At 57.5% G+C, this 21,934-nt stretch overlaps 1 protein-coding gene across 6 annotated transcripts in view; it reads left to right on the plus strand.

The window, feature by feature from the left end:
- Positions 1-21,934, plus strand: part of DNM2 (dynamin 2) — a 56,386-nt gene that overhangs the window by 2,550 nt on the left and 31,902 nt on the right. For all 6 annotated transcript variants that reach the window (XM_029916388.1, XM_029916390.1, XM_029916392.1 and 3 more), the window contains exons 2-6: positions 1,239-1,312; positions 12,413-12,562; positions 13,618-13,821; positions 16,287-16,385; positions 21,554-21,714. In XM_029916388.1, coding sequence (XP_029772248.1) covers positions 1,239-1,312; positions 12,413-12,562; positions 13,618-13,821; positions 16,287-16,385; positions 21,554-21,714 — 688 coding nt within the window. The remainder of the gene's footprint in view (positions 1-1,238; positions 1,313-12,412; positions 12,563-13,617; positions 13,822-16,286; positions 16,386-21,553; positions 21,715-21,934) is intronic.

Below are 21,934 nucleotides of genomic sequence, written 5' to 3' on the forward strand. Positions count from 1 at the left end.
CTGCAGACGTGTGGGGCCGCCCACAGAGACTGTCATGTATGGCACGTGCCTGGGTGCGCCTCCTTCCCTTCAGCACCCACCGGGTTATTGACATGTTCCCAGGGATTCTCACAACCAGCCTGTGCGGAAACCTGGCAGCCTCCTCTGGGGCCTTCCAGGCTCCCCACAGGGGTTTCCAGCACTGGCAGGTGTCCTCCCAAGGCGCTGTGGCTGTCACGGTACCGGGAGCGGGTTGGTGCCAATGGCCCTGGGTTGAGAGCCCCAGGGTGGTGGTGTCTTGCTGCATATGGGATGCACCTGCCCACTACCTCCAGTCCTGTGTCCTGCACAGGTTTCAGATAATCTCAACATTTATGTGCCAACCTTGTTTGGAATTTTCTGAACCTAGAATTCGTCTCCACGTTACATGAGACAACAAAGAATCCTTTGCATGGCTGCGATCTCGGACAATCTCTCTTCTACTTGAGTGCTCACTGGACCCCTGCTCTTTGGCCGTCCTTTCCTAATGGCCCAGACCACCTTCTGGTGGTCCTGGTCTGCGTGAATCCACATGTATTAGTATAAGTTGGTGCAGGTGGCGTCTGAGTATTTCCACAGTGAAACTCACAGGGTATATATTTTATTTAACAGCTTTATTGAGGGATTGTTTATATACTAGGAAAATTTACCAACTTCGAATGCAGTGGTTTCTAGTAAACTTAATAAATATTAGCATCACCACAGTTGAGTGTTAGAACATTTCCAACACCTCCCGGAAGCTCCTCCTCGTGTCCCACGCCTCGGGCAATCCACTTCCTGCCTGTGTCACTTTGCCTTTTTGGGACACGAAACACATTTTGTCATTGACTACTTTCCTTTTATTTCATCTTCATATCATAGTATGGCATTAAGTTAATTCAAAACATGTATGTAGGAAATGCACTCATTTCTTTGGGGGCGTAGGAGATGTTCAAATATGCGTCAACGAAAGGGCTCTTTGGGGCATGCTGGCCCTGGAGCATGGCCAGTCAGAGGAAAACGGGTTTCAGTCATCACCAGCCTTCATTCCAGTCCCTCCTTCGCCCCTGGTGGCCTCAGGACCCTCCAAGGTCTGAGTGTTCCCGGTATCTGGCTGGGACACTGGTGTCTTTGCTGAGGTTGCCCCAATCGCAAGGTGGGATTGCTCCACACTTGTGGTCACACTTCCTGCCCCGCAAGCCAGCCTCGTGAGTAATTTCTGCCCTTTTCCCCTCCCACAGGGACTTCCTTCCCCGAGGGTCAGGAATCGTCACCCGGCGGCCTCTCATTCTGCAGCTCATCTTCTCAAAAACAGGTACAGTGAGGCAGCTCGCTGCTGCAGCAGGGAAGGAGCGTGCGCGCGGTGCCCGGCAGGGGTGCTGGGCCGACCGCGCTGTCGGGGGGTCTTGGGCCGTCATTTGGGCTTGAACTCAGCCTTCATCTGCGCAGGGAAGTTGAAGCGCAGTTGGGTGAACACCTCCCCCACCTCGTGTCCTCAGTTGTAACCAGGCGGCCAGGTGATGCCTCTGCTTGCTCTGTTGTGGATGACACATTTTTTTGCTTAATGAACGCTTTCAAAATCAGTAGCAGACATTGGGACACGTCAATCTGGATTGCTTGGGCGCGCCTCCCCTTTCAGGGAGGACGCCTTCCTATGTCACGGAACCACACCCAAGAAAAGTAATCACTCCCTGCACGGGATCTGATGCCCTGTCCATAATCGGGCTGCCAGCCCTCGGCTGGCTAGTTCTGCAGCTGCTCCGATCTGCCCCTGCTGCACCGCGGGGTCCTGTCTCCTCTTTCCTTTAGGGCCACGTAGCCACGTCGTGCACGCCATTGGCTTTTCAAAAGGCCACACGGAGGTTTTTACTGGCGTCCCCTTGGTGGCCTCAATTTTTGTTCTTTCCACACAAGCCTGGCATGACGTGGGCGTGTCTCCCACAATACAACCCACTCAGGCCTCCTTGAAAGCATCTTGGGTCAGAAGCTGGAAGGGGACAGGGGAGCCCTCGGAGGCATGGCCTCCACTGACCTGGAGTATCACCCTTGGTCCGTTCAGCACTCACTGGGTGCCGGTCTCACAGCACAGCCCCTTAAACACACTCATTCTGGAAGGCTGCTGACACACCCCCATTTTACGGGGACACTGACGCTTAGCCGGGTCACCTGCCTTTATACTGGGCACCAGATCTGGGACGGGCACCAAGCGAAGCGGTGCCCCAGTCACGCGCTCTCCCTTTCATCTTCTGACTCCGCCCGCTCCAGCTGGGAGGGGGCGCGGCTCCAGTGAGAGGCGATAGCGGATTGGTCCATACCGCCTTCTCATGAGCTCTGCCGTATCATAGGCCACAGGCAAGCCAATGGGCTGCTTCTCCTGGATTCAGCTGTCCAATCAGCTGGGCCCAGACTGGCGGCAGCAGAGCCACAGGTTTCGGATGACAATTGGTCAGAGTCACGGAAGGCTTGGTCTGGTGGGTTTCTGCTCATTCAGCAGGTTTCAGCAGTTTGGTTGGGGGATGTGGGTGAGAATATACATTTTTAATGAGTTCCCAGCTGATGGCAATTGCTTCTGCACCTGGCCACATGGAGAAAAAACCTCTGCCCTGCTGGGTAGGCCCCGTGAGCTGAGACTGCCTGGGTTCAGGTCGTGACTCTGCAGCTGACTGACTGTATGTCCCCTGGGGAGGAGGGACTGCTGCTCATGGCGTGTTTTCCTTTCTGGACAGTGAAGATAATAATAGCGACTTCGTCGGTTGCCACGAAGACCACGTTATTCAATACGTCCAACCCCCAGAACAGTGCCTGGCACTGGAGGTCCTCCCCGTGTGGTGCTGACTCAGTGGCTCTGGTTTTGTGCTTTCTGCTGACCTGTTTGGGACAGCCTGCTGGGAAAACAGGTCTGCTGGCTTTCTGTACTGGAAGGTGGCAGGCTGTGGCGTGGCAGGAGGGCCCCCCGTCACCTCCTTGGTGGCTGTCACCCAGCTGTGGTCCACTGGAGCACTGACTGCACGCCACAGGCTGATCCGCGCCCAGGGCACAGCAGTGACTGGACCAATGCTGCTGCCACCACCAGTCACCTGCCCACCTGGTACTCCCATTGGTGTCAGGGGACAGAAGTGGGAGACTCAGGGTGAGACCAGTAGGGAGAAAGGCAGGCCTGGCCCACACCAGATGGGAGAGTGTGTGTGTGGAGAGGGGAGGATGACTAACTTCATGCTGGAGGGCGGGGCACCCCAGGGCGTCTCTGAAGAAGTGAGGTTGGAGCCGAGGCTGATGGGGTGGCAGGTGTGAGGAGCAGTGAAGGCAGAAGCTGAGGGCGCACATCAGCCCAGTGCCTGACCCGGGCTGAGGCGGGGGCCTCTGTTCCTGTCATCCTCACTTCACAGAGGAGGGAACCGGGGCTTCCAGAGATGGGACCACTTGCCTGAGAGCACGCAGGAGGGTCACCACACCCTAGGGCCCAGGCATCACTTGATCAGATCCTGTGGCTGCTGGTGGAAGAGAGACCATAGGAGCCAGCCCAGGCTAGGGGACCCGGAGGAGGTGGAAGTGGGGCCTGGGGCCCAGTAGGGACGGGGGTGACCGCCATGGAGATAGAGTCATGGTTGCATCCTGTTGGGCGGTGGTGGAGATGGGGAGAGGGGCCCAGGTGTCCCATGTGGAAGTGGCCTTCCGTGTCTCAGCTCACATACTCCTGTTTCCCCACCTGACTGTGGCATCTCCAGTCTCTCTCTCTCTCTCTCCTATTAATTTTTATTTTTGAGAGAGAGAGCTTTGAGCAGGGGTGGGGCAGAGAGAGAGGCGGGACAGAGGCTCGGAAGCAGGCTCCGCACTGTCAGCGCAGATCCTGACGTGGGGCTCGCTCCCAGGAACCGTGAGGTCATGACCTGAGCCAAAGTTGGACGCTTAACCAGCTGAGCCACCCAGGTGCCCCTCCAGTCTCGTATTGCTGCCAACAGCTGTGTGTCCACTCTGCTGGACCTCAGCTGGGTGCCAGGGAGGCTGCCTGGGGTGGCAGACACGGGGTGCCCTGGTCAGGCCGAGAGGGGAAAGGACAGGGCGTATGGGAGAGTATACTGGACCTTGGATCTACTTTGGGAGAACATTCTAGGCAGGGGCAACAGCATGTGCAAAGCTGTGAGGTGGGGCCGGGGGTGGAGGGGCCGGAGGCAAGTGACATGGCCTGGGAGTCTGGTGAGGGATTCAGACTATGAGAGCCCAAAGAGCACCTGGGTGGGGAGAGCCCGGCTCAGCCGCTGGCTGCCTTGTGGAGGAAGGACGGGCAGGGACGGGCGTGCAGGCAGGGGGAGGCCAGGGAGAGGTTAGTCTAGAGCCAGGCAAGAGGTCGCGAGGCCTGGCCCAGGCCGGTGCTGTGGGGGTGAAGGGCAGTCTAGAGTGACCCTGAGGTGGGGGGGTCCAGGGCGATAACAGCAGAGGTGCCTGGGCTGGGTGGGGGCGTGGGACACCCCATTAGCGGGAGGGAGGAAGCTGAGTGTAGGTAGGACGTGCTGATTGGCGGAGGGCCCTGGAGGGGCTACATGGGGCCGCACTGCTTCTAGAGAACAGACTTGTCCCACTGACTCTGCAGAACCGGACTCCGGAGCCAGGCAGCTACCCTTAGTGGCTGCGGCCTGGGCCACCTGGCCTCCCTCTCTGTGTCTCGGCTTCCTCATCTGTAAAACGGGGGTGATAGTGGTACCCGCTTTGTGGCCCCAGCACCCCATCTGGCTTTGGTGTGGCTGCCACCCCCCGTTGAGTCTGGGGGCCCATGACGTGGCTCTGAGGCTGGGCCTCAGCCCTCCTCTCTGAGGCCTGTGACACCCAGTGACGTCTGGCCGCTGGTCCGGAGTGCTCTTGGTGAGCCATTACTTTTAATTTTTCTTTTTTTTTAAGCAGGCTCCATGCCCAGCGTGGAGCCCAACACCAGGGCTTGAGTTCACAACCCTGAGATCAAGACCGAGCTATCAAGAGTCGGATGCTTAACCAACTGAGCTGCCCAGGCGCCCAGACTTTTAATCTGCTTGGTTTAAAAATTACCTAAGACTGAAGGGGGGCACCTGGTGGTTGAGTCAGTGGAGCGTGTGATTCTTGGTCTCGTGGTTGTACATTGGAGTCCCGCGTTGGGCATAGAGGTTACTTAAAAAGAAAATCAGCTAAGGCCACAGCCGCTGGGAAGTGTGATGGCTCCCAGGGAACCCTGATCCTCCGGAACCACCCCTTGGCCTTGTAAACCCTGGGTGCTGGAGACTGTTCCTGGGCGGAATGTGGTCCCCGGAGCCTTCCTTCCCTTGACCTTGACTGGTGCTCTCAGGGGCCAGAGAGGGGATGGCACAGCTTGGCTCCCAGCTTCCTTCGTAAAGCTTCGTGACCCCAACAGGGCCTTGCTGGCGTCTGGGCCCTCACCTCCTCCTGGTCCCTAGCCGCGGCCGCAATCCCCCTCCTCACCCTCCCTCAAGACCAGCTCATCCATTTGCCCTTCCAGGCCTTTGCCCCCATGGTCCTTCCTCCCCGGAGCCCCCTGTTCCACCTACCTTCTCCCCTCCTTCCTCCCCTGGGTGGGCCCCAGCCCCCACCCCATCATTGCGCCTGCGTCCTTCCTCAGGTAACCTCATCCTGTTCTTTTGTTCTTACTGGTTCCTCTCCTCCAGAAGGCAGTCCCAGAAAGCACCGATCTGCTTTGTTGTGGGGTCATCGACAGCCCTTTCTCCAGCGCCTGTCCTGTGGGCCTGGTCCTGACAGCGCCTTTTCTATAAAGCTGGTAGATTCTTCGGCGTTCAGGGCATGGCCTCCTCTCTTGATGAGGAAACAGAGCCCGGAGCCCCTGAGAGTCAGGCTGGGGGCCGCCCATGACGCCGGGTGGGGCTGTCACTTTCTCTAGGACGTGGGGTGGGGTTCTCCCAATTTCCGGTGGACATTCACCACGTGGCCCGCCATCAGCTCCATTCTGACACTGCCTGCCCAGAGTGTCCCAGCCCACAGCGTAAGGGCTCAGGCCCACCGGACTGTCACCCTCCACCCCCATGGCCACTCACAGTCCCGTTGTCTTGCCCCCTGGCTTAGATCTGGGGTCCCCATGACCCTCTCCCAGTGCCTCTGCGTGTTCACCGGAAGCTCTCTGCAGCCCCGCCTTTGGGGCGCTTCGTGGAGGCACGATTGATTGAATCATTGGCATTTGGTGATTGATTCAATGTCCAGCCCCTTGCCCCCTTCCCCCCTCCACCCTTGCTCCCTTTCCCCCCTCCAGGGTCGGGGGTGGGTAGGCCGGTACCAAAATTTTCAGCCTTCTAATCACACAAATTGGCCCCCCTAGCACAGCCCAGTCCTTAAGTGCTAAACTAATGTGTCGTCGTTGAGAGTGAGAGGGGCTCCTTAGGGATGTTTAGACACCCTTGTTGGCACTTAGCGCTTGGGACATTGCAAGGATTTTAGGAGCTCTGTGTCAAAAATGGTGGGTGGAACTCCAAATGTGTATTTCTTACTGTGAGTCCCAATACCACGCCTTCCCAGCGGCTGTGTGTCCTGGGTGGGAAGGTCTTCACCACTTGTCCCCATCAGAGGAGCTGAGGACCCTACAGACTTGGGAGGGGCCGCATGCTCTTCTAGGTAGGCTAAAGCCTCTATACTGTCCCCCTCGATTGGCTCCATTCGATCATGTGATACTTAGGGTCTCCCAAGTGTGTCTGAGTCCCCGAGTCGCTCCCTCCCCCACCCCCCACCCCTGTCCAGAGATTGGCTGCCTGTCGAATCCAGGCTTGGGGAAGGCACACCCCATCTCCTGCCACTAGGAGTCAGCCTGGCGGTCTGCTCCTTGCGGGGTTAGAATGAGGAAGGGACGGGGAAAGTCCATGAAGACCCAGGCAGGGCTCCTCCGTGCAAAGCCCTGAGACCCCGAGGCAGCCCCCCGAGTTCCTCTGACTGGCCGCTAACCTAGCTGTGTGCCTGCCGTGGGCCCAGCACTATGGGATTTGGTTTTATAGCAGCCCCACACCTGGGTCCTGTGTGGTCTCATTTCCTTGTGGGGAACTGGGACACTGTGAGGGGGGCGAGGCTGGAACCCTAGGCACACCCATCTCTCTCTCTCTCCTGTCACCTCCCCACATGTTGCCATGGTGCCTGATTCAGCCTTTCCAGGATGGAGAGGCTGGGCCGAAGGCAGGGGGCTGCAGCAGGGTCTGCCCGCGGGCTGGGGAGGGTGCCCTCCGTCCGGTGGGCCTCCTCCAGCTCCTTTAAAACAGGAGGGTCCTATGTCCATCGACTGACGAACGGATCACGAAGGTGTGGTTTATCTATACACGGAGTACTACATGGCAATGAGAAAGAGTGAAATCTGGCCATTTGTGGCAACGTGGATGGACCTCGAGGGGGTCATGCTAAGTGAGATAAGTCAGGCGGAGAAGGACAGATACCCTATGTCTTCACTCATACGTGGAACAGGAGAAATTAACAGAGGACCATGGGGGAGGGGAAGGGGGAAAATAGTTAGGGGGAGAGAAGGAGGCAAACCTGGAGAGACTCTTGAATCCTGAGAACAAACTGAGGGCTGATGGGCATAGGGGGGAGGGGAAGGGGGTAATGGACATGGAGGAGGGCTCTTGTGGGGATGAGCACTGGGTGTTATACGGAAACCAACTTGACAATAAGCTATAAAAGAAAAATGATAGATAAACAAACAAACAAACAAACCAGGAGGGTCCTAAGACCCCTCAGGAAGCCAGGCCTGAGGGAACCAGGGCCACCGTCACAGAACTGCTTCCTTGGGCCCCAGGTGGCCCGATGCCCAGAGGGTGGCCACATGTACTTGTCATCTGCCTTCTGAGGACCCTTCATTTTTTCTTTTAATAAATTTTTTTAATTAAAAAATTTTTTTAAGTTTATTTTGAGAGAGACCGAGCGAGTGGGGGAGGGGGAGAGAGTGAGAGAGAATCCAAGCAGGCTCTGCACTAACAGTTTAGGGGCTCGAGCTCACAAATCTTGAGATCATGACCTGAGCTGAAGTTGGACACTTAACCGACTGAGCCTCCCAGGCACCCCTTGAGGGCACCTTCTCGAAGGGCCTGAGAGATGGCCAAAGTGGGGATTGGCTGTTTGGCACAATGAGGACCCTCTTGGGACTCAAGAGAGTGATGTCCTCTTAGGCTGATGATTTTTAATAGGTCACTCGAGAAGTTTTCTTAAACAACCACTGGGCACTAGGCATCGGGGAGAGTGGTGACCAAAGCTAAGTGTGCCCTCTTGCAGCTCCGGCCTTAGCAGGGGACGCCTGAGCACGTGGTGTGTCAGGGTGAGGACCGCCGTGGAAGAGGGAGCAAAGTGCCGGGGCATCTGCTGGGTCCCAGGTGGTCAGGGTGGGCCTCCCTGCGGAGGTGTTTAGGGCTGAGACCTGAAAGAGAGGAGGGAACAATCCCTGGAGGGAGGGCAGAGAGCCCCTTTCTGGAAAAAAGCCGTAACTGCATTCACTGTCACCACAGTGAGGATGCGGGCGGGAAGCCCTGTGGTGGGAGAGGGTGGCTGGCGCCTCTGGGTCAGCAATGCAAGTGCTGGACAAGGGCCCCGGTCATTGCCTCACTCCTGGCGTGCTCCAGGCCTGGGGCCACCCCCTCTCCCAGGGAAGGGCGTGGCTCTAGGGCAGGGTGGCTGTGGCCACTGTGTGGCTGTCAGTGCTGCCCCAGGGGTCAGGGACTGGTGGGACTGGACTGGCCGGGTCATCTGTGCACGAGCAAGGGCGGGCTAGGAAACGTGGGGATGGAGGGGCGTGGCTGCTGGGCACGAGTTGAGAGGAAGTTTCTCAGTATCCCAGGCTCTGAGCTCAGCCTCAAGGCCTCTGACTTACTCCTCGAGGTGGGATCATTAAAAATTCATCAGCATTCCAGCAAGTACAGGGCTGTGGAGTCCCCGGCAAAGCCCCTCCTGCCCGTTTCTCAGGGAGCCTGGCACAGGGGCTGATGGGGCCCCCAGGGAGGCTGCTGTCCCTCAGACTCCCTGCGCCCAGAGCATCCTCGGGGAGTGGGAGAAAGTGGCCACTGCAGAGAGATGGTGCAGTCACGCGCCCCGCCCGCCGCTGCCCTGCCTGCCTCCATCGTGGTGGGGTGGGCTCCCAGGAGGTCCCCACCCTGCACATTCGGGTGTGATGGGTCTCTCTTTGAGGGTCTGTGGCACCTGCTGTGACAGGCTTGTGCAGTGTCCCTCTTCCCAGCAGACCAAGAGCCCAGCTCAGTAGTGGGCCTGTATGGTCGAGAAGAGCTTGGGAAGGAAGGAGGAAGGTCTAGGGGAGAGAGTGAGAGGAGAAGACAGCAGGGGGCCTTGCCAGCCCCCGTCCCTGTCCAGTCTCCCGTATATAGAGCTCGGTGGCCTTGGAGTCGGGTCCCCTATAGAAGCTGACGCAGGGACCGTGTTATCTTTCTGATAGTCACTCACTCACACATACAGTTACTGAGTGCTTGAGGAGGTACACTCAGAGGGACCCCCCGGGGCCTGGAGTGACTAGCGCAGACTCAGATCCCTGCCCTGGCGGGTGGACCTTCTCACAGGGAGCCAGGCAAATACACGATGAGGTCGCCATTGTTAGAACATAGCCATGCTTGGAGGGCCATAAGGCACCAAAGGCAGAAAGAGATGGGAGAGGTATATCATCTTGGGATGGGGGCCAGAGCAGACCTCATGGAGACGGTGACCCTTCAGCAGACCTGAAGGAGGCTAGGGAGGGAGCCCGCAGGAAGAGAGAAGAGCCAGTGCAAAGGCCCTGAGGCAGAAGCCCAGAGTGGCTGGAGGAGTGAGTTGAAGTGGGAGCCGGGGATGGTTCTGAGGAAAGGAGTGCTGAGGCCTGGCTCTACGAGGGTCAGTGGTGAGCAGGGGAAGCAGGCTTGGTGGCAGCTTTAAAAAAAACAAACAAACATTTTTTTGAGAGACAGATTATGAGCAGAGGAGGGGCAGAGAGAGAGGGAGACACAGAATCGGAAGCAGGCTCCAGACTCTGAGCTGTCAGCACAGAGCCCAATGCGGGGCTCGAACCCATGAACCATGAGATCATGACCTGATTCCAAGTTGGACGCTCAACCGACTGAGCCCTCCAGGAGCCCCAAGGTGGCAGCTTTTTAATGTTAATATGAGCCCTGGAATGCAGTACACGGTTCCAAAGTGACCAGGAGCCCAGTAAAACAGGCTGTGAGGGGGAGGGGCCACACAGGCTCCTGAACCTTCCTCTTGGGCCCAGAAGGTGTGGTTTCTGCTGCCTGTTGGGTCTCTGGGGAAGCAGCTGTGGTTTTCTGGCACTGTCTGCACATCCTGCCGATGAAGGAGTTGGTAGAGGGGGAGGCTGCCACTGGGCTCTCAGGGCCATAGCCGGCAGGTCCTGGTCCCCACAGACACAGTCCCAAAGTGACCTGGACCTGATCGGGGAGGAGGCCTGGGATGCAGGATGAAGTGTCAGGTGGCGTGGAGTTTAGGAAGGCTTCCTGGGGGAGGTGGCAGGCAGGCAGGCCCCAGAGGTGGTGGAGCAGGTACCGAGCCTGGCAGAGCAGGGGGCTTATGTCCTGGTCCCCAGTCCCTTCCCCGTGGCTGCCCTCCTGGAAGGGGGCCGGTTTCCGGTGGGTGCCGAGCCCAGGGCCCTGAGCCAGATGAGAAATGAGGTATACTGTGGGGGGTTGGGGACTGTGCCATTTTTGGTGGCCGCTGCCGGAAGAGCAGTCAGGCGTTTCCTCTTGTCCCTGTGGAGGCTAGAGTGTGACTGTCCTTGGGAACTGGGTCAGCTGATGGGGGTGGGGCGGGGGCTGGGATCCTAGCTCCTCCAGCGAGTGTCCTCACCGCCCCTGTCCCCCAGGGGCCAGTGCCCGAGGTGACGCTTGGTGATCTGAGCCCACAGAGTCCCCCTGACCCGAAGCAAAGAGGTTCAGAGAGGTTAACAGCTTGCCGGTGGCCTCACAAAGGCCACATGACCTGAGAGAGGGCCGCTACCTGGAGACGGATGATCTGAACTCCGAATCCCGCTCCCTCACCGAGCTCGGGCACCTCTCTGGGCCTCCGTTTCCACATCTGCAGTGCAGGCATCATGGAGACGCCTGCCTGCTGAGGTGCTCACCCGCGAGGGCACGGAGGACCACGCACATGGCTTGGCCAGAGCCAGCTGGGGCTGAATGTTGGCCGTGGCTTATTAGGTTTATCAGGTGGGATGGCGACCCTCTTTGCACTCATTTCTTTCTGTGACGCGTCTGGGGAGAGATTCGAGGCCTGCCGGGCTTTCTCTGCCGTGGGGCTCCATCTCCGTCTTCAGTACTGAGCCAGCCGGTCGTGTGGCTGTGCTGTGATTTGTGCAGCCAGGTCTCCTGCTGAACGTGGGGGCGATCTCTGGGTCCTTACTCTTAGAGATGTCACAGCTGTGCATCTTGCCCTGTCTGTAGTGGTGCAGGTTAAGATTTTTTTTTAACGTTTATTCATTTTTGACAGAGAGAGAGGCAGAGCATGGGTGGGGGAGGGGCAGAGAGAGAGGGAGACACAGAATCCAAAACAGGGTCCAGGCTCTGAGCTGTCAGCACGGAGCCTCATGTGGGGCTCGAATCCACGAACTGTGAGATCATGACCTGAGCCGAAGTTGGCCGCTCAACCGACTGAGCCACCCAGGCGCCCCACAGCATGGCTTTGAGATACCTCGGCCTCCTGTGTCCACATGAGACCCTGCCCAGAAAGCAGCTCTCCTGAGGGGTTTCGTCTGTGGTGGGGGAGGCCTGGTAACAGCCAGGAGACGAGGTGAGCCAGTGACATGGGCTTTGGTGAGGCCACAGTGATGGCCAGCTCGGCACACTCTGCCACATGCCTTGAGGAGGAAGGACAGATGGGTCCCACGGACGTGCGTCAGGGACCTTGCTGAGCTGGAGAGTGCGGTCAGCTCCGGATCCGTCCAGGACAGTGGCTTCTCTCTGACCCACAGCAAGGAGGTTCTGACAGTAGGACTCGGGACTCAGCCTCACGTCTAACAGCAAAGCAGAGGCTTCGTCACGTGTGCGCACACACCACACACGCGGGTATTTCCTCTTCTGTTCCGTTCATCAAAAAAATCACAGATGCTGGTTACACCCACCGGTTGGTTATTTTTTTGGTTTGGTTTTGTTTGTTTTTCTCGGAGTTTGTCACGGTGCCGTCTTCACAAAATATGAGAGTTTCCAGTCCCCGGGGACAGGAACTTCTGCGGTTTTGTTCCTTGAGGAATTCAGGGTCTGGAAGGGGGCTTGGCCTGTAGGAGCGACCCCCCCCCCAATACTCACTGCGAGAATGACTCTCTTGCTCCCCAAATTCCTGGAGCACCTGTGACCGATGCTGCACTTCCCCTGCTTGACTTGCCACCTGTCCCAGAAGGCCGTCGGCCCCCTGCCCACCGCGAGACCGCTGCTCCCTCTCATTTCGAACGTCTTCCTTCCTTTTTCAGAATATGCCGAGTTTTTGCACTGTAAGTCCAAAAAGTTTACAGACTTTGAGGAAGTCCGTCAGGAGATCGAAGCGGAGACCGACAGGGTCACGGGGACCAACAAAGGCATCTCCCCAGTGCCCATCAACCTGCGGGTCTACTCGCCGCACGGTAGGCCGCACAGGCGCATGCGCTTCGGGGCCGGGGGCAGCAGGGAGTCGGGTCTCAACGCTCCGATGAAAAATACAACCCTTCCATTTTTCTTCACGCGCACGCAGCCCTCTTGCTCTCTGGCTTCCCACTTTTGATAGGGACGTGGTTTTGGGGAGTCCGTCTCAGCTCTTAAGGAGCCAGAGTGTGCTGGGAAGACTTGGGGGGCTGGTGCCTGGGGCACATGCAGCCGTGCGCCCCTGGGAAGAGGGGTGGCCGCAGTGTGGCCTCCAGGAGATGGCGGCCACGGGACCCCAGCCCAGGGGAGCCGGGGCTTGAGAACTCCGCCTCTTTTACCGGGAGCGGCCTGCCGCCCTGCACAACTTCCGGCCCCGGGGCGTGGATTGCTGCCTCAGGTGGCACTTGGGGACTATTCCAGCAGACTCTTAACTCGTCAGTAGAAGTTCTTTGCGATTGATTTTGAAATTTACTAATTTTTGGATAAATGGTGCCTGTACATGGCTCAAATTACAAAAGGATATATAGCAAACACCTGTCTTGCCCTCAGTAGTTCAGATATAGTTTATACCTTAGTGCTTTGAGTAAATAATTATTAATATGTATGTGCATACGTCACATGTGTGTCTTTTACGCAAATTGTAGCCTAACATAAAATGCCACTTTTTTGTACAAATATATCTCCCGAGTGGGTCTTTCATCAGAGTTTCATCTTCTTGTTTTTCATGGTAAATCTTGAGAGGCAGCAGCCATTGGTCCTGGCTGAGTTGGTGGGCGGAAGTTTATTTAGCCATTGAGAGCACTTCCAGCCTTCCGGTGCAAACGTCCCGATTTAAAAGCTGATCACTGCCGCAGAGAGGGGCTGTCTGTGGGAGGGGGTCCTGGAAGAGGAGCTGCTGGGTCCAAGCGTGTGATCTGGTGGGAGGACGGGCAATCCCGAGGCCTGACCCCCCTCCCACCACCCCCAGCCCTTGGGAAGCGGGCTGGGTAGCTGACGGGCTGTGGGAGCCTCCCCTCCTCTGTCTCTGATGACCTTTCCCTCTGGCTGCCCTACCCAGTGTTGAACCTGACCCTCATCGACCTCCCGGGCATCACCAAGGTGCCCGTGGGGGACCAGCCCCCGGACATCGAGTACCAGATCAAGGAAATGATCCTGCAGTTCATCAGCCGCGAGAGCAGCCTCATCCTCGCCGTCACCCCTGCCAACATGGACCTGGCCAACTCGGACGCCCTCAAGCTGGCCAAGGAGGTCGACCCCCAAGGTACCCGCCGAGCCCCACAGGAGGAGGTCCCCTCCCGGCGCATGACCCCCAGGAAAAGGCCCCCCTGGGATACGGCATCTCCCGCAGGGGCCTGCAGTGCCCGGGGGGCTGCCCCTGGGAGGCTCTCGGGTGGCACTCGGGCGTTTCTCCAAGGCTTGGTCCCCGCTGTCAGAATGGCGCCATCAATCCTAACGTGTAGCACTGCTGAGTGGTGAGAGGACCGGTGTCCCCATAGCCGCTCGGGGGCCAGGCAGGGGCGGGGGTGGGGTACTAGATTGGTGAGCTAATGAAGCCCAATGGGGCCATAGGGAGCTGTGGGGACTGTGGCATCTGTCGATCAGGGCATTCTGGGTCAAACGTTTCTGTTTATTAAGTACATGTCAGTTAAGTACCTGTTCTGGGCGGGGCTTGGCTTTGGCCTCGGGAGCTCTACAGGGGACAGAATGGACAGGGTCCATTAGTTGACATTCCCGTGGGGGAGACAGAAGACAACAAGGGAAGAAGCAAGGGGGACAGTTTCAGCCAGAAGTGAGCACCGGAGGAAAATCGGGCCGTTTGAGGGTTGGGAGACGGGGCGGGAGGGGGTCAGAGGCCTCTGAAGATGAGAGGTTTCAGGCAAGACCAGAATGATCAATGACGGCAAAAGGCAGAAGCCAGGAAAATGGACGGGGTGCTAACTAGGCTGGGCATGATGTGAGCCCGGAGCGCCCAGGGCCCAAGACACCCACGTGGCCGGGGCAGAGCAAGCCTCAGGGAGGATAAGCGGGGCAAGGGTGGGGTGGGACGGACCTTCAGGGCCTTGGTGGCTGCTGGCTGCTGTGGGCAGCCTGTTGGAGGTCACATGGAGCGGGACACACACTCGAATGCATTTTGCAGAGTGCCCTCTGACTGCCTGATGCCGTGTGGTTTGGAGGGAGTGGGGGCCCAGGGAGGAGCTGGGGAGCGACAGGCTCGGGTGCCGCCGCCTGGCTTCCAGCCCTGCTCAGGCCTGAGGGCGGTCGGGGAGGGCGGGCCTCCGGCGGCGCACTGGATGGTGAGCTCCTCGGGCTCAAGGGCTGCGCGCTCAGCATCTTTGTCCTGCGAAGGACGTGCTGCGTCCCCGAGGTCAGCCGGGACAGGCATGCGGTCCCAGGAGAGGCCGTTCCTGCCCTCGCTCCCCACCGCCTCCCTGTGCCCCCCATCCAGTCCCACGGAACGCAGCGGGGTCGTGACAGATGCCGCGGGGGCTTGACCGGGCGGTGAGAGATGGGGTGGGTACGGTTATGTGCCACCTGTGACCACCATGCTGGCGTTCTTCCTCCAAGAGGGCATTTTTCTGGCTTTGAAAGTATTCCTAATTCATTGTCATTACGAGCATGCCACCAACCGTAAATAAAATACAGAACCTGAAAAGTGACCGCGCCCTCCCCCTGCAGAGACCCCAGTGGCCACAGTTGGTGAATAACCGTTTGGAGTTTCTTCTTCAGTGGATGCTCATTTTTAAAAATGGGGTCTGTCCTGGTTTTTCTGAAACGTGTGTGCGTGTTTCCCTGTTCTCAGAGGGACGCGTCGATGGGACATCCACCCAGTGGGCCACTGTTGCCTGTTCTTTGTCCTTGAGCATGTGGGTTGTTTCTGGTCTTTTCTAAACAACATTCCGGTGAGATCCGACATTTCCAGGAGAGCCAGCCCGTCCGCTCCCCGTCACATCCCTCTGCCTCTCCCCTCTCTCCCGGGCAACCTTGGTGGGTATTCACGGCCGTGGCTCCTGTGCCCTCCAGAGAAGTGATGCCAGCTCCCGGGCTCACAGCCGAGTGTGGACGGTCCGGGGCCCCAGGGAGCGCACGGCTGGGCTCGCTGCCCCCCTCAGCACCCTCTGGCGATCTCCTGGGCCTCCTTCGAGTCACACGTGTGTACCCGCCCACGTCCACGTGCGCACGTGCAGAGAGCATCCTTCGGCACCGGCCGGGGCACTGACCTGTAGGGGTGCAGCTCTGCTAGGAGGGGTCTCTTGATTCTTGGTGGTGACCTGGAGACAGGAGGAATTCCAGAGCGGAATTTTGGCCCCTCAGGTGGAAGGTGACCCTAGAAACCGTTGCCGTGGGCTCTTGTACCGTGCTGGGGCCTTGCAGGTGACTCAGCTCAGCACGGAGACTGACCCGGGACTTGGGTTTCCGTGAGGTTTCCGCGACACTACAGCGCAGGACGCTGCCGCAGATCATGGGAGTGGCCGTGACGGTGCCAAGTATTTACTGATCGGACATTTGTCACAAGTCCTGTGTATCTCCGTGGACGCCCCTCTGAGATCGGTGTGGCTAGTGTCTTCTTTGCTTGACACGAGGGAAACTGGGGTTCAGGCAGGTGACATTATGGCCTCTCCCAGGTCTCACAGCCTGGAAGCAGGGCACACACCACCACCACCCCGCCCCAGGCTGCCAGCGCAGACTTCTTTCTCATGGCATCCTCTGACCTCTGGGCTCTTACAGGCCTGCGGACCATCGGTGTCATCACCAAGCTTGACCTGATGGACGAAGGCACCGACGCCAGGGACGTCCTGGAAAACAAGCTTCTCCCCTTGAGAAGAGGTGAGGCTGGGCGGGGAGCCGGGGGCCCCGGGGCGGAGTGGCTGGATGTATGTTCAGATGGTGTTGGTTTTCTTCCTTATCGTTACCGAAACCTGGGCAGATGCCAGGAAGCACGCCCAGATAACCACAGGACTGCCGCTGCCCCGGCGCCCAGGGTCCCTGCTTTTCCTTTTCAGTTTAAGCCCTTCTGTCTTCACGCCTGCGTGGACATTTCTTTTTCCTCTGATGTGTATACGTTCACTTTCCAGTTACGCGGTGAACACCTGCTCACCTGGGGACGTAAATAAGCCTACAGCGAAGAGAGGAAACCAAAGCTCAGACCTTAGGTCTTACTTGGTGGCTCTCCTCTCAGGAAGTACCTTAGGATTTGTGATTTCTATTAATTTTCATGCTTGTTTTCTATTAGCATTTTTTATAAACCTTTTTTTAATGTTTATTTTTGAGGAAGAGAGAATGGAGGAGGGGCAGAGAGAGAGAGGGAGACGCAGAGTCCGAAGCAGGCTCCAGGCTCTGAGCTGTCAGCACAGAGCCCGGCGCGGGGCTCGAACTTCCCAGCTGCGAGATCGTGACCTGAGCTGAAGTCGGACGCTTAACCGACTAAGCCCCAGGTGCCCCTCTTACAAACATTTTTTAAAAAGAAATTCTATTATGATTTTAGAGAGAGAGAAAATATGAGTGGGGGAGAGAGGCAGAAGGAGAGAGAGAGAGAATCTCAGACAAGCCCCACACTGAGCGTAGACTCCATCCAAGACCCTGGGATCATGACCTGAACCAAAATCAGGAGCAGTACACTCAACTTAGCCACCCAGGCACCCTTTTATTATGAACATGTTTTTTGTTGTTATAATGTTCATTTATGTTTGAAGGAGCACGCGTGAGCAGGGGAGGGGCAGAGAGAGGGAGACAGAGGATCCAGAGATGGCTCCGAGCTGTCGGCACAGAGCCTGATGCGGGACTCGAACTCCCGAACCACGAGATCATGCTCTGAGCCGAAGTCAGACGCTTAACCAACTGAGTCCCTCAGACGCCTTTATTATGAACATTTATTTAAAGACCTTCTTGAAAGTAAGGAGACCAGTATAAAGACCCCCGTGGGCCCAGCCTCAGTGTTGCCAACACACAGCTAATTTCAAATCTCTGAATGGCGTCTGATTTGCTTCCTGGCGGGGGGATAACCCAAGTTTCTATTCGAACAACTTCCCCACCAGCCCCTTTATTTCTTCTACACCTCTTTATTTATTTATTTACTTATTTACTTACTTATTTAGTAGAAGAAACCAGATTGTGTCCCCACACTCAGGATTGGGCCCATTGTAGTTCCCTATGAACTGATCATTAAATCTAGTCGGAGGTCTGATAAGATTCCGGGTTATGATCAAGTTCAGATCTTCTGACAGGAGTAGCCTAACTATTTTTATTTTCCAAAAATGAGAATAGTCGGGCGCCTGGTGAGCGCAGTCAGTTAAGCGTCTGACTCTTTTGATGTCCGCTCCGGTCTTGATCGCACGGTTTGTGAGATGGAGCCCCGCATCGGCCTCTGCGCTGACATCGCGGAGCCTGCTGGGGATCCTCTCTCTCCCTCTCTCTGCCCCTCCCCCGCTCATGCATACGTGTGAGCTCTCTTTACCTCTCTCTCTCTCAAACTTCAAAAAACCATGAGAAAGCGAACACTTACTAAGTGTCGCTTACGTAGCAGCCACTCGTGGTGTGTACCAGCCCGTTGAATCCCAGTAACATTCCAGCAAGGTGGCTCTTTTCCATCCCCATTCTACAGATGAATAAACTGAGGCACAGAGAGGCTACATCCCTTGCCCCCGCTCACCAAACTAGGGGGCGGCAGAGCTGGTTTTGAATGCCCGCTCTCCGGCGACGTGCTGCTTTGTCACCTACTTTCCCATTTCGCTTAGCAGAAGAGCGGAGCAGGTCCCCGTGACAGACAGATGTTTCTCAAGGCGCCTTCCAAGGCTCTGATGGCATCCGCTATGGGGGGAGGGGGTGCTGTTAATCCCTATTTGTGGGACACTTCGGTTATTCCTGTGTTTCACGGTGGCATGTTGCTACGTGTCCATCCAGGCTTTTATTTGTTCTTCTTGTTTGGTTTTGTATTTTTTTTTAATGTTTTTTTGTTTTTGAGAGAGACAGAGCGTGAGCAGGGGAGGAGCAGAGAGAGGGAGACACAGAATCCAAAGCAGGCACCGGGCTCTGAGCTGTCAGCACAGAGCCCGACGTGGGGCTCGAGCTCCCTGATTATGAGATCAGGACCTGGGCTGAAGTCAGATGCTTAACCGACTGAGCCACCCAGGCGCCCCGTTGTTGCCTTAAGCCATTTCTTTCTTTTAAAATTTTTATTTCTTTTAAATACTTATTTTTGAGAGAGAGTGGCGTGCAGGAGAGGGGAAGAGAGAGAAGGAGACAGAGGATCTGAAGCAGGCTCCGTGCTGGCAGCACAGAGTCCGACATGGGGCTTGAACCTATGAAGTGAGATCATGACCTGAGCCGAAATCAGATGGTTAATGACTGAGCCACCCAGGCGCCCCCCAACCATTTTCTCTCTTAATCGTTTCCCTTTCGTGTCCGTTCCTTCCCTCGGGATCTGCTGTCAGCTCTGGGCACCTTCGGGCCCGCTGGCGTTGCCAGCACCGTTTAGATCTTTCCCTTTGCCCCTAGGCGTTCCTTCCTCCGTGTCTGGGATGGGCATGGGGAGAAGCTTGGTTTCCATCTGCCCCCAACCCTGCTGAGACCCTGAGTAATGTCCGGTGGGTACAGATGAGGACAGAACGGAGTCGGGGCAAAACCCGCGTTTCCGTGTAGCTGCCAGGGTCCTGGGCCAAAGAGTGGGTCAGCGTCGGAGGTTTAGGAAGGAAGGGTTGGCGCTGAAGCCAGAAGCGGACCCCACGTGTCCTCACACCCTCTGCCATGCCCCCCAACCCCCTACGGTCATTCCACAAGTACAGGGCCTAAATCTTGGACCCCTAGGAGTGCTACCTGGGCTCAGCATTGCCACCGGGGGGCCTGGTGACACGGTCCTCCTCAGCTTCCTTCCTCCCCACGCTCCGCTGTCAGTGTCTGCCCTCCTCTGCCTTCCTGGTCGCGTCCAAGAAAGTGAGCCCTTCCCCTCCCGGCCCTGCTGCCCACCCCCGACTTGCCCGCCGGCCTCCCTTCCTCAGTGCCCCCCTTGTGCCCCGTGGCCTTTAGCATCTCTCCAGCCGCAGCCTTTCTCTTGGCTTCCTGAAGGCTCTGAACTCCCCCCTTCAGGAACCAAAATCCAGGCCAGACCACTGTCTCTGCCCCCTGCTGTTCGCTGTCTGTGGACCATGGCGAGCTTCTCACAGGCCTGGGTCTGCCTCCTGGTTCTCCTGCAGCCGCTCTCCATGACCTCCCCTTGGTCAGGTCCCCTCCTCTGTGAGATGGATGTCCTGACAGATGCGGAGAGGATGCAGAGTAATCAGGCCAGGACTGGGCGGGAATGAGGGCAGGCAGGCACCGGCCCTGTCACCCCCCTCCTCCAGGGGAGACTGTCAGCGCCCCCTGCTGGAGGAGGGGGACCGTGTGCATCCCACCTGTTCCCAGTGCATCTCTCCAACGTTGATTCTCTCAGCAGCTGTGAGTGACAGTCACCGCATCTGTGCGTTGAGCTCCTTCCCCGGGCCAGCCACGAGGCTGTGTTCTGGTGCCCCTGGACACGCACCCATACACCCTGCCGGTGCGCTGGGAGCCCCGCGTCCACACGTGGGGACCCGGGGCTGCTCTGCTTTTTGACCCTCATCCCCTTTCCCTTCCCGTCCAGTTGCTTCCTGTCCGAATATGGCAGATCGCCTCACGCTAGCATTCTTAGCCTAAATCTTGTTTCCCATGTGTGAGGATTTCCAAAAGGCTACTGAAAGCTGTCCGTGAAGAAGGTCCCCCAGCCCTTCCTGCTCACTTCCTTTCTCATGTGATCACGGTTACCATTTTCTTTGTGTCTTGACTCAGAAAATTTTAACCCAAATACAGTTATCTCTAAGAACTACCCGGGTTCTCCTCAAGTACTTCTGGGTTCGTGGTGTGTGAGTCGGTCTGTGATCCCTCGAGGATCAGGAGGGCACCCAACTTGGTTTCTTGTGGGCTTTTTTCCCTGTGTTCATTTATTTTTTATTTTTTTAGTATAGTTTACTTATTTTCAAGACAGAGAGAGACAGAGCATGAGTGAGGGAGGGGCAGAGAGAGAGGGAGACACAGAATCTGAAATAGGTTCCAGGTTCTGAGCTGTCAGCACAAAGCCAAATGTAGGGCTTGAACCCACGAACCATGAGATCATGACCTGAGCTGAAGCCAGACTGAGGTCCGACTGAGCCTCCCAGGCGCCCCCTAGGTTCATTTATTTTGAGAAAAAGAGTGCGCATGCACGAACCAGGGAGGAGGAGAGGGAGAGTCCCAGGAGGCTCCACAGTGCCAGCGCAGAGCCCAGCACGGGGCTCGATCCTGCAGACTGGGAGACCATGACCTGAGCCAAAATCAAGAGTCGGATGCGTAACCGACTGAGATCCCGCCCCCGGCGCCCCCACACCCAACTTGGTTTTTTTGCCGGCTGTGGCCGTCGGGTAATCCACCTTTCCTACAGTCGGCTCTGAGGAATTAGCCATGAGTTGCCACCTGCCCATCGTGTGGTTTTGGACGTTTTTCTTTTCTGTTCCATACATCTCTCTGGACGCACATGCACCGATGTGACAGAGAGAAACAGCATGAGCAGAGGAGGGTCAGAGAGAGAGAGGGAGTCACAGAATCTGAAGACAGGCTCCAGGCTCTGAGCTGTCAGCACAGAGCCCGACACAGGGCTCGAACCCACGAACCATGAGATCATGACCTGATCCAAAGTCGGACACTTAACCGACTGATACGCCCCGGCGCCCCTCCTCACTTATCTTTAAAGCGCAGTTTGTGGGTGTCGTCTTCTCCCAAGCTTTCTCTGCCCCCTGCCTCACGTCCTGCTGGGCGTCCCCCTCTCCTGCAGGCACTCTGCTCCTTTCCAGGAGCACACTGTTCATGTTCTCCCGATTTCTGAGTGAGGAGTGTGGACTGTGGGACGGGGTCCCTGTCTGTCCCTGCGCCTGGCCCAGCCCCGCACCTGGTTCCTGGTGGGCGTCGGGCCCCTCGGCTCACCTGGCTCTGCCCCCGCCCCCCTTGTGCAGGCTACATCGGCGTGGTGAACCGCAGCCAGAAGGACATTGAGGGCAAGAAGGACATCCGCACGGCACTGGCGGCCGAGAGGAAGTTCTTCCTCTCCCACCCCGCCTACCGGCACATGGCTGACCGCATGGGCACCCCCCACCTGCAGAAGACGCTGAACCAGGTACGGCCGGGGGTTTGTGCACGGGCCGCCCGCGGGGGTGCTGGCCTTGGGCTAGAGCAAACCCAGTTCAGTCCACACTGGCTCCCGGCCTGGGGAGGCGTGGGCCTTCAGGGGCCAGTGCGGGGCCATCCCGACGGTCTGGTCACGGGCCGAGACGTTTGCGTACGTTACACACGAGCGGCCGGCCTCAAGGCAGGGTGGCCAGGACCTCACAGGAGCA

The sequence above is a fragment of the Suricata suricatta genome, chromosome 12 (genome assembly GCF_006229205.1).
Source record: "Suricata suricatta isolate VVHF042 chromosome 12, meerkat_22Aug2017_6uvM2_HiC, whole genome shotgun sequence".
NCBI classification, from domain to species: domain Eukaryota; kingdom Metazoa; phylum Chordata; class Mammalia; order Carnivora; family Herpestidae; genus Suricata; species Suricata suricatta.